The sequence below is a fragment of the Ranitomeya variabilis genome, chromosome 1, assembly GCF_051348905.1.
Source record: "Ranitomeya variabilis isolate aRanVar5 chromosome 1, aRanVar5.hap1, whole genome shotgun sequence".
In the NCBI taxonomy this organism is placed as follows: Eukaryota; Metazoa; Chordata; class Amphibia; order Anura; family Dendrobatidae; genus Ranitomeya; species Ranitomeya variabilis.
Window position 1 is genome coordinate 271,556,816 of NC_135232.1, and position 13,004 is coordinate 271,569,819.

Genomic DNA, 13,004 nt, shown 5'->3' on the forward strand with positions numbered 1-13,004 from the left:
GGTGGTTTGCACGTTAATGACCGGGCCAATTTTTACAATTCTGACCACTGTCCCTTTATGAGGTTATAACTCTGGAACGCTTCAACGGATCCTGATGATTCTGACATTGCTTTCTCGTCATATATTGTACTTCATGATAGTGGTAAAATTTCTTTGATATTACCTGCGTTTATTGTGAAAAAAAAGGAAATTTGGTGAAAATTTTGCAATTTTCCAACTTTAAGTTTTTATGCCCTTAAATCACAGAGATATGTCACACAAAATACTTAATAAGTAACATTTCCCACATGTCTACTTTACATCAGCACAATTTTGGAACCCAAATTTTTTTTTGTTAGGGAGTTATAAGGGTTAAAAGTTGACCAGCAATTTTTTTTAGGGACTACATCACATTTGAAGTCACTTTGAGGGGTCTATATGATAGAAAATACCCAAGTGTGACACCATTCTAAAAACTGCACCCCTCAAGGTGCTCAAAACCACATTCAAGAAGATTATTAACCCTTCAGGTGTTTCACAGGAATTTTTGGAATGTTTAAAAAAATGAACATTTAATTTTTTTTTCACAAAAAATGTACTTCAGCTCCAATTTGTTTTATTTTACCAAGGGTAACAGGAGAAATTGGACCCCAAAAGTTGTTGTGCAATTTGTCCTGAGTACGATGATACCCCATATGTGGGGGTAAACCACTGTTTGGGCGCATGGCAGAGCTTGGAAGGGAAGGAGCGCCATTTGACTTTTCAATGCAAAATTGACTATAATTGAGATAGGACGAAATGTCGCGTTTGGAGAACCCCTGATGTGCCTAAACATTGAAACCCCCCACAAGTGACACCATTTTGGAAAGTAGACCCCTTAAGGAACTTATCTAGATGTGTGGTGAGCACTTTGAACCCCCAGGTGCTTCACAGAAGTTTATAACTTAGAGCTGTGAAAATAAAAAAAATTGCATTTTTCTACAAAAATTATCTTTTTGCCCCAAAATTCTTATTTTCACAAGGGTAACAAGAGAAATTAGACCACGAAAGTTGTTGTGCAATTTGTCCTGAGTACGCCGATACCCCATATGGGTAAACCACAATTTTGGCACATGGAACTTATCTAGATGTGTGGTGAGCACTTTGACAAGTGCTTCACAGAAGTTTATAACGCCATGAAAATAAAAAATATTTTTTTCCACAAAAATTGTTTTTTAGCCCCTAGTTTTGTATTTTCCCAAGGGTAAGAGGAGAAATTGGACTCGAAAAGTTGTTGTCCAATTTGACCTGAGTACGCTGATACCCCATATGTGGGGGGGAACCACCGTTTGGGTGCATGGCAGAGCTCGGAAGGGAAGGAGCGCCGTTTGGAATGCAGACTTGGATGGATTGGTCTGTAGGCGTCATGTTGCATTTGCAGAGCCCCTGATGTACCTAAACAGTAGAAACCCCCCATAAGTGACCCCATATTGGAAACTAGACTCCCCAAGGAACTTATCTAGATGTGTTGTGAGAACTTTGAACCCCCAAATGTTTCACTACAGTTAATAATGCAGAGCCATGAAAATAAAAAATCTTTTTTTTCCACAAAAATTATATTTTAGCCCCCAGTTTTGTATTTTCCCAAGGGTAACAGGAGAAATTGGACCCCAAAAGTTGTTGTCCAATGTGTCCTGAGTACGCTGATACCCCATATGTTGGGGTAAACCGCTGTTTGGGCGCACGGGAGAGCTCAGAAGGGAAGGAGAATGTTTTACTTTTTCAACGCAGAATTGGCTGGAATTGAGATCGGACGCCATGTCGCATTTGGAGACCCCCTGATGTGCCTAAACAGTGGAAATCCCCCAATTCTAACTGAAACCCTAATCCAAACACACCCCTAACCCTAATCCCAATGGTAACCCTAACCACACCCCTAACCCTGACACACCCCTACCCCTAATCACAACCGTACATGTAATCCAAACCCTAACCCTAACTTTAGCCCCAACCCCAACCATAGCCCTAACCCTAGCCCCAACCCTAATGGGAAAATGGAAATAAATTCATTTTTTTAATTTTATTATTTTTCCCTAACTAAGGGGGTGATGAAGGGGGGTTTGATTTACTTTTATAGCGAGTTTTTTAGCGGATTTTTAAGATTGGCAGCTGTCACACACTAAAAGATGCTTTTTATTGCAAAAAATAGTTTTTGCGTCTCCATATTTTGGTCCACAAAGTCATGTGAGGTGTTGTTTTTTGCGGGACGAGTTGATGTTTTTATTGGAACCATTTTCGGGCACGTGACATTTTTTGATCGCTTTTTATTCCGTTTTTTGTGAGGCAGAATGACCAAAAAACAGCTATTCATGAAGTTCTTTTGGGGGATGTTTATACCGTTCCGAATTCGGTAAAATTGATAAAGCAGTTTTATTCTTCGGGTCAGTACGATTACAGCGATACCTCATTTATATCATTTTTTTATGTTTTGGCGCTTTTATACGATAAAAACTATTTTATATTAAAAAAAAATTATTTTTGCATCGCTTTATTCTGAGGACTATAACTTTTTTATTTTTTCGCTGATGACGCTGTATGGCGGCTCGTTTTTTGAGGGAGAAGAAGACGTTTTCAGCGGTACCATGGATATTTATATCCTTTTTTTTATCACGTGTTATTCCACTTTTTGTTTGGCGGTATGATAATAATGCGTTGTATTTTGCCTCGTGTTTTTTTTGTGTGACTGTGTTCACTGAAGGGGTTAACTAGGGGACAGTTTTATAGGTCGGGTCGTTATGGATGCGGCGATACTTAATATGTGTACTTCTATTGTTTTTTTTTATTTGATAAAGAAATGTATTTATTGGAACAATTTTTTTTTTCTTCATTTAGTTTATTAATTTTTTTTTTTACATATACATATACATATATATATATATATATATAACTTTTTTACATTGCCCCAGGAGGGGACATCACACTATAGTGTCAGATCACTGATTTGACACTTTGCACAGCACTGTGTCAGATCAGCGATCACACAGGCAGTGCTCCTGGCTTACCAGCGCCTGCTCTGAGCAGGCGCTTGTAAGCCACCTCCCTGCAGGACCCGGAAGCAGCCCCACGGCCATTTTGGATCCGGGACCTGCAGGGAGGAGGTGGTAGAAGACCCTCAGAGCAACGCGATCACATCGCGTTGCTCCGAGGGTCTCAGGGAAGCACGCAGGGAGCCCCCTCCCTGTGCGATGCTTCCCTATGCCGCCGGAATGCTGCGATCATCTTTGATCGCAGTGTGCCCTGGGGGTTAATGTGCCAGGAGCGGTCCGTGATCGCTCCTGGCACATAGCAGACACCCGGCCGCGCTCCCCCCGAGAGCGCGGCAGATCGCATATGACGTACTATCCCGTCGGTGGTCATACGGGCCCACCCCACCTCGACGGAATAGTACGTCTAATGTCAGAAAGGGGTTAAAGATACCATTTTGGTGCAGATACGATCTTTTGATCACCCATTATTGCATTTTAATGCAATGTTGCAGTGACCAAAGAAACCCAGTTCTGGCGTTTTCACTTTTTTTCTCGTTACGCCGTTTAGCGATCAGGTTATTTCTTTTTTTTTATTGATGGTATCGCTGCATTCAGAATCGCCTGATCTAAGTATGTGTATGGTTTTTTTTATTGTTTTATTTTGAAAAGGGCAAAAGGGGGGTGATTTGAACTTTTATATTTTTTTTATTTTTTTATAATTTTTTATTTTTTTAATATTTTTAAAAAACTTTTCCCTTTACTTTTGGCATGCTTTAATAGCCTCCGTGGGAGACTAGAAGCTGCCATAACCTGATCTCCTCTGCTACATACAGGCAATGATCAGATCGCTTGTATGTAGCAGAATTGCTGACTTGCTACGAGCGCTGACCACCAGGCGGCACTCATAGCAATCTGGCAGTGACAACCATAGAGGCCTGCTGGGGACCTCTGGTTGTCATGTAAAACCAATTGGCGACCCGCAGTCATGTGACACAGGCGCCGATGAGCGGGATTTCCGGCAGCGCATGTTAAATGCCGCTGTCAGAGTTTGACAGCGGCATTTAATGGGTTAACAGCCGCCAGAGGATTTGCGATTCCTCCCGCAGCTGTTCAAAACAGCTGACATATGCCAAAAAAGATGTGGGCTCACCGCCGGAGCCCACATCAAAGTGAGGGTGTCTGACATCGGCGTATTATTACGCCTGATTTCGGAAAGGGGTTAAAAGTGTAAATTATTATCTCCCTCGTGCACTCTGCCATACTTGTTAGTCATGGCCAGGGTACGCATGGGTGGAGCAGGCTCAGCAGCTAGGTCCACTCCTTATAGCTCAGATGCCGGCTGTAATTCATAGCCGACATCTGCACACAACAGCAGCGGACAGCATTAGCCACAATCACAAATGTTTAACTATTTAAATATCGCTGGCAATCACTGACAGAGCCACTTAAATAGTTTGATCCATGCTGTGCTTGCTCACTGGTGCCCATCGGCCACCTGTGAGATCCTAGGGGACCAATAGGTAATTGCCATCTTTACTGTAGTAGTGCAGTATATAGTATAAGTGATGAAACAATTGCAGGTGAACCCCAAGTTTTCACCTTCATGACCAGGTCAAATTTTACAACTCTGACCACTGTCACTTTATGGTGTAATAACTCTGCAACGCTTTAAAGGATCCCACCAATTCAGAGATTTGTCTTTTCTTGATAAATTGTACTAAAATTTGGTCAATTTGACTTGCGTTTATTTGTGGAAAAAAATTGGAAATTTGGAAAATGTTGTAATTTTCAAACTTTGAATTTGTATGCCCTTAAATCACAGAGATATGTCACACAAAATATTTAGTAAATGACATTTCCCACATGTCTACTTTACATCAGCACAATTTTTTAAACAACTTTTTTGTTTTGAAGTTATAAGGGTTACAAGTTGGCAAGCGATTTCTCATTTTTACAACAACATTTACAAAACCATTTTGCCTATATGACAGAAAATACCCCAAAAGGACACCATTCTTAAAACTGCACCCCTCATGGTGCTCAAAACCAAATTAACAAAGTTTATTAACCCTTAAGGTGCTACACATGAACCGATGCAATATGGAAGGAAAAAAAAAGAACATTTAACTTTTCAGTCACAAAAAGTTTACTTTAGACCCATTTTTGTTTACTTTCACAAAGATAACAGGAAAAAAATGGATGCCAAAATTTGTTGTGCAATTTCTCCTGAGCATGCACATACCCCATGTGGGGGAAAAACACTGTTTGGGTGCACAGCAGGGCTTGGAAGAAAAGGAGCACAGATTGACTTTTTGAACACAAAATTGGAAGGAATTGTGAGCGGACGTCATGTCCCGTTTGCCTCTTCTTATGCGCGTAAATGGTGGAAGCCCCCCACAAGTGACCCTATTTTGGAATTGAACTAGTGCTTCCTGCTATGTAAATTTTATAATAAAGAAAGTTATGTAGAGTGCATCAGGTTGGCATACGTGAGTGGTGTAGTGTACGTCAGGATGGCATACGTGAGTTGTTCAAGTCAGAAATTAATTTAGCCTATGGATGTATGGTACAGTTTGAAGCAATCTTTTGCTACCTTCCTTTCTTTGTGGTTTGAGGGACCTCTCCGGGGAAATGTTGGCCTGGAACGATACGAGCACCTTCAGTTCCGGAAGTACTGGGGCCCGCTCCTTCCTGACCTCCAAAGATTAGGGCCTTGGATCACTACCTCCTGGAACTGAAGGTGCGATGTACCAGTCTGGCCTGCACATCGTGATAGCACATAAGCATTGTACATTGTCATCCTTACGATGGGCACAGTCAGCTTCTTGTACCACACTTTGGCCTTTCTCATGGCACTGTACGGCTGGAGGACTTGATCAGAGATCAACTTCCCCCATGTTCTTATTGTACCCCAGGACACAGTCTGATTTGGTGACCTGTGTAAAAGTATCTCGCACAGCGGTGGGGGTGCTGCTATCACCATGTATGGTGGTCAAGAAAAGGACATCCCTCTTGTCCTTTTACTTGACCACCAGCATGCTGTTGCTACATTGGGCTCCACCTTCACCCTTTCTGAGAAGCTGCCTAATTAGCGTCTTAGAGAGGCTTATGATTTTTGCAGACAGTACTACAGGCTGTGGTAGCTCGTGCAGAGAGGGACTTGAAGAGTAGGATACTGGTATAAAAGTTATCTAAGTAGAGGCGATAACCTTCATCCAGCAGTGTGTGCACCAAATCCCACACAATTTTCCCACTCACTTCCAGGACCGGGGGGACATTCAGGGGGTTCAATCCGGGTGTCCGTCCCTTCATAAACTGTAAGAATGTGGGTATACCGTAAGGTACTCTCGCACAGCTTGTAGAGTTTAATTTCGTACCTGGCCCTCTTACTGGAAAGGTATTGCCGGAATTTTAGCTTCCCCTTGAAATGTATTAGGGACTTATCCACGCAGATGTCCCTTTGGGAAATGTACATCTCAGCAAACTTGTTGCTGAAGTGATCAATGACCGGCTGAACTCTGAAAAAGTTGGTCAAAAATGGGGTCATCTTGGGGATGACATTGTGCATTATCGTTGTAATGCAAACATTTTTTACTTGCTTCAAATCGTTTACGGGTCAACACCATGTGGAACAACGGAGTGTTGTATAAAACATCAACACTCCAATATTGCCAGTTATGGTTTCTTCACTAATGCCTTATGAAGGAAAAGTCCGCAAAACGTAATCATTTCTATTGCGTCTACAGGGGTCCAGATAGAAAATAATTAAGGGAGGTTTTGGGCCAAAAATTGCTGGGAGTACAAATCTGTCTGGCCCACCACTAGGTTTTACAAAATCCTCAGAGAAAAAGACTTTCAAAAAGTCTATGTCTGTGAGACCAGTGGCGTCAAATTTGAGTCCTGATTGCGCCACAAAATCAGGAATCAGTAGCTCATAATCTTGGGGGGTGAGGTCTATACAGGGTCAATAACGGCGGGTGCTGTTTCATTTTCTGTCATGGTGCGCTCTGTGGCGGTTCAGTATCACTTGAGGAAGAGTAGGAGGAGGAAAAATAAAAGGAAGGTGGAACCCTCTACCTCACTATCAGTGATGGAGGTAATGAAGGTGTATGCCTCTTTCAGCTGAACACAGTGATTAGGACATTTTTTCACGTATGCGGTGCCCGAGTGTGTACCAAATTTTATTCAGAAAAAAAATTCAGTAAAATTTAGAAAAATTAATTCAGTTATTACTAGTCATTACTACGGTAAATTTTTACTGTCCCTAATCTAGTCTTATTAACTGATATAAAAAATGTTTTATTCTTTTTTCACACCAAATTAAAAAAAAAAAAGCAACAACCCGAGGCCGATCACCGATGTGCGCCAGTGATCAGTGTTCGACGGCTGTAGTATGCAGGCACGGATGTGGCACAAAAAGGGGCTAAAAAATAAAATAAAAAAATAAAAAATAAAGACAGAAAAAAAAGAGAAAAGAAAAAAAAGTCCTTGCCAAAAACAAGCACGAACTAGCGAGCTAATGCGGAGGTGGTGCAAAGGGAGGGGGAAAGAAAAAATAGCGACAAAAAAAGTCCATTAAAACAGTGAGATTTGCATCACTGATAAGGGATCTGCAGAAAAGTCCACTGTATCAAAATATAAAACTAGTTAAACATAAAATTAATGTGGTTAACAAAAGCATAGTTCCTCACAAAAAAATGCAACAAAAAATGATCAATGTATCATACGTACCCAAAAATGGTATCAATGAAAACTACAGGTTGGCACGCAAAAAAAAAACAAGCCCTTTTTACAGCTCCACCAAGACAAAATACATTTTTTTATGAATTTCAGAAAATGATGACAAACAAAAAATGTTTTAATTTTTTTTCTTACAAATTTCAGAATTTTTTTCACTGCTAAAATATAAAATAAACTACAAGTTTTTTTCCACAATATCATCCCTCTTGGAATATTATTCCCAATTTTAACGACATGATACATTAAAATGAATACTGTAATTCAAAACTTCTACCCGTCCCATAAAGAACAAGCCCTCACACAGCTCAGCTTTATTAATGGAAAAATATAAAAAGTTATGGCTGTTGGAAGGAAAGGAGAAAATGAAAGTGCAAAAATGAAAAATCGGATGGTCACAAAGGGGTTAAAAGCCAATATGTGAATGCTCTATAAATGTGTGGAGAAAGTAATTTCCAAATCTTAATACTCAGACCTCTACGGTGGCCACTTACTTCTCCTTTTTGAACAGTCATTGACTGCCGACGTGGTGTGATCTCCTCATTGATGCTAGATAAGAAGTTTTGGGAAATTCGAAGTGCATCTTGAAGTAGGGGGTAGTCTGGATGCCCACTGGGTGTATGCTTCAGCAAGTCCTACAAGCATTAAAATGATTCAGAAATCAAAGTATTTATTTGTTTCATCTAAGGCCTTTTTCACACTTCCGTCTTTTACCTCCCATCATAATCCGTCGATTTTTGAAAAAACAGGATCCTGCAAATTTTTCTGCAGGATCCTGTTTTTTTCCCATAGACTTGTATTAGCGACGGATTGTGACGGATGGCCATCCGTTTCATCCGTCGTGCACTAGATCCGTCTGAAAATACCGTATTTTTCTGACCATAAGACACACTTTTTTTCCTCCAAATTTGTGAGGAAAGTGTGGGTGCGTCTTATGGTAGGGATGTAGCATGTGGGGAGGGAGGCAGCAGCGAGTGGGATCGCACTGTTATCCCACTTCAGGAGGCAGAAAAATGTCCCCACTGCCGGGAATCAGCGCTGGGGAAACCATGTGGTCCCGATGATTAAGTGCAGTGAATATTCATTAGCTACTCCCTGCCCAGCTGAGCGGTGAGTCGGGAGCAGCAAATGAATACTGCACTTAAGCAGGGACACACATGGTTTCCTCAGCGCTGATTCCTGCAGCAGCTGGGGAGATCTGTGTGTCCGGAGGAGGAGGAGGCAGCAGCAGCAGGGTCCGGGGGAGAGGAGATCGCTGCATACCTTCCTGGGCTGGAGCTGAGTGCTGTGCAGTGTGCACAAGGAGGACCTGTGATGATGTCAGAAGTGGGCGGGCTGGAGCATCACATGGCAGCACAGAGCCCTCCCTCTTCTTGACATCATCACAGGTCCTTCAGACTCCAACACTAGAATCTGCTGGCTTCCATTACCTGTGCTGTGGAAAGGCAATAAGAGGGAGGGCTCTGTGTGTGCAGTCATGGGATGCTTTTACCTCACCACAGTGTGGCTGGCTGCCACAATTAAGAGGTTAGTCTTTCCAAAACACAATAAAGCACTCTGCCACTCCTTTAGTGAACTATAACTCCCAGCATGTCATAGGATCTGCAGGACATGCTGGGAGTTATAGTTCTCCCATGGGATTTTAAAGCAGCACTCCAGTGTTATTTTGCAGTGCTGGAGTGGTGCTTTCAATATAAGCCCTGTGCCCCCATTCTTATACTCACCCTCCAGCATCTTCATATAGTACTTCACAGACACCACACTGGTCCCGCAGCTTCCAACATAATAACATACTATTATATATAATAACACCACATATAATAGTATGTTATTAAATATTTTACCACATTTTTTTGCTTCAAATATTTTTTTCCCTATTTTCCACCTCTAAAACCTGGGTGCGCCTTTAGTCCGGAGCGTCTTATAGTCCGAAAAATACGGTAACTGTCCGTCGGGCGGAGAAAACATTCAGAGGAACATTTTTGTGCACATCAGAAAATCGCTCAGTGACGAGTCCTGCGCTGCCCGTCAGCGGCTATAATGGAAGCCTATGGGCGCAGGATCCGTCACTGACCGTCAAAAACAGGAATCCAGTGAAGTATCCCGTTTTTGTATTCTGAGCATGCCTGGAAGGATTTTCTAGTCAGGGGAATCTCTCTCTCTCTCAGCGCCAACTTCAACGCATCCATCAGGACACATCCTTTTTCCACTATTTTTAAGACATCCATTGCATTGATGCATTCTGACGGCCGCCTGTCAACGGAATTTGTGAAAGAAGCCTAAATATACATTGCAGACTGAAATTTATGTGAATAAATAAAAATATCAGGGATTTACATATTCTTTCATGTTAAACTGAAAACAGGATTTACTGTATTTTGCGAACTATAAGGCACACTTTTTCGCCTAAAAAATTTGGAGGAAAGTGGGAGGTGCATCTTATAGTCCAGATGTACCTTCTAGTCTGGCTGTGGAAAGGGGGGAGGAGATGGAGGGGCGGCGGAGGAGCAGGTCACAGGAGGCAGGAGCCGGCTGCTACGCCTAACAAGTGTGCCAACTATTAAAGAAAATGAATGTTCACTGCTCCCCACGCCCATAGTCCCTCCCACCTCTATGTACTGATGCCTGTACTGAAGTGAATAATCATGCTCTTTAATATCGGGCACATGTGTTAGCTGCAGCCCTCCGCTCCTGCAGTGACGAGGGGATCACGCGTGTCCGCAATTAAGGAAAATGAATATTCACTGCCCCCCACTCCCATTGTTCCGGGCGTATGAAGCAGTGAATATTCCGGAAGCTGACGTCGGCGTATGGGGAAGCATGGCAGTGACGTCACATGCTTCTTACATGCCTATGTCAGCTGCCAGCATCAAAACTGGACGGCGCGCTGCGAGGAGGCGGAGAGAAGGTCAGTAGAATTGTTGCTTATTTTTTATGTGTGCGGCATGATTGGGGTCATGTATACCTGGACGGGGAGCCATGTATACCTGGACGGGCAGCCATGTATACCTGGACGGGCAGCCATGTATACCTGGAAGGGCAGCCATGTATACCTGGACGGGCAGCCATGTATACCTGGACGGGCAGCCATGTATACCTGGACGGGCAGCCATGTATACCAGGATGGGGATCATTAGTACAGAATTAGGGGACATTACCCCTATAACAGTGTCAGCAGCAGATCCCCCCAATAACAGTGTCATTACATTTTTTGCTTACTTTTTTCTATTTTCCTCCTCTAAAACCTAGGTGCGTCTTAAAATCTGGTGGGTCTTATGGTCCGAAAAATATGGTAATAGTTGCTGCAGAGTAGAATACTTTTTTTTTTTAATTTCAATTTCCTGTTGGCGGAGATATTAGAAATCAAAGAATTTTGCATCTAATGAGTTAATTTTTATTTAACTGTGTGTTATCCAATAGTTTTCACTGGGGCATGCAGTTATTTCCCCTATAGGATGCTGACTAATCTTGGGCAGGCAGCAACACTCATGGGATAAAAAGAACATGCCCCCACCACAGCCTGATCTTTGTCTAACCTCCTGCATGAATCACTGTAGGGGGAAGAGGAACCACAGCTGAGTTTAGCTATGTTACACTACAAACCCTTCAATCAGCTCTCCTATTCTCACAACACAGCCTGCTCTACTGAACTGCCCTTCCCCCACACTGCCTATCCAAAGATGTGTTGTTAAACTTATGTCTGCTGTGCTCAAGGCACGATGAAATCACTCTGCAGTGATATCAGAGCAGGGTGTCATTATATGTCTCACAAAGAAGTAACCTTTCTGTTCTGGACTACTCCTATCTGAGATATCTTTTTTATTTTTATAGATATAATGACACCCTGCTCTGATCTCACTGCAGAGCGATTATAAGTTCCCTAGCGAACAGCAGACATACAGTTGCTTCTCACAAAATTATTATATAATCAAAAAGTTAATTTCTTTCAGTTCGTCAATACAAAAAGTGAAACTCATATATCATATAGAGTTATTACAAACAGAGTAATCTGTTTCAAGTGTTTATTTCTGTTAATGATTATGGCTTACAGCCAATGAAAACCCAAAAGTCATTATCTCAGTAAATTAGAATAATTTATAACACCAGCTTGAAAAATGATTTTAAAATCCAAAATATTGACCTACTGAAATGTATGTACAGTAAATGCACTCAATACTTGGTCAGGGCTCCTTTTGCATGAATTACTGCATAAATGTGGCCTGGCATTGAGTGCCTGTGGCACTGCTGAGGTGTTATGGAAGCCCAGGTTGCTTTGATATCAGCCTTCAGCTCATCTGCATTGTTGGGTCTGGAGTCTCTCATCTTCCTCTTGACAATACCCCATAGATTCTCTATGGGGTTAAAGTCAGGCGAGTTTGCTGGCCAATCAAGCACAATGATACTGTTGTTTTTAAACCAGGTATTGGTACTTTTGGCAGTGTGGAAAGGTGCCAAGTCCTGCTGGAGAATGAAATTTCCAGATCCAAAAAGCTTGTCAGCAGAGGGAAGCATGAAGTGCTCTAAAATTTCCTGGTAGACTGCTGCGCTGACTTTGGTCTTGATAAAACACAGTGGACCTACACCAGCAGATGACATGACTCCCCAAACCATCACTGATTGTGGAAACTTCACACTACACCTGAAGCAGCTCAGATTGTGGCTTCTCCACTCTTCCTCCAGACTCTGGGACCTATATTTACAAATGAAATGCAAATTTTACCTTCATTTGAAAACAGCATCTTGAACCACTGAGCAACAGTCCAGTTTTTTTTCTCCTTGGCCCAGGTAAGTCGCTTCTAGCGTTGTCTATTGGTCATGAGTGGCTTGACACAAGGAATGCGACACTTGTAGCCCATGTCCAGGATACGTCTGTGTGTGGTGGCTCCTGAAGCAATGACTCCAGCAGCAGTCCACTCCATGTGAATCTCCCCCAAATTTTGAATAGCCTTTTCTTAATCCTTTCAAGGCTGTGTTTATCCTGGTTGCTTGTGCACCTTTTACTACCACACTTTTTCCTTCCACTCAACTTTCCATTACTATGCTTGGATACAGCACTCTGTGAACAGCCAGCTTCTTTAGCGATGACCTTTTGTTTCTTACCCTCCTTGTGGAATGTATCAATGACTGCCTTCTGGTCATCTGTCAAGTCAGCAGTCTTCCCCATGATTGTGGAGCCTACTGAAACAGACTAAGGGTACCGTCTCACATAACGATTTACCAACGATCACGACCAGCAATACGACCTGGCCGTGATCGTTGGTAAGTGGTTGTGTGGTCGCTGGG

The 13,004-nt window shown here is 42.3% G+C and overlaps 1 protein-coding gene across 2 annotated transcripts in view; it reads right to left on the bottom strand.

Moving 5' to 3' along the window:
* Positions 1 to 13,004, bottom strand: part of BCR (BCR activator of RhoGEF and GTPase) — a 72,285-nt gene that overhangs the window by 25,020 nt on the left and 34,261 nt on the right. For both annotated transcript variants that reach the window (XM_077293771.1, XM_077293778.1), the window contains one exon: positions 8,216 to 8,356. In XM_077293771.1, coding sequence (XP_077149886.1) covers positions 8,216 to 8,356 — 141 coding nt within the window. The remainder of the gene's footprint in view (positions 1 to 8,215; positions 8,357 to 13,004) is intronic.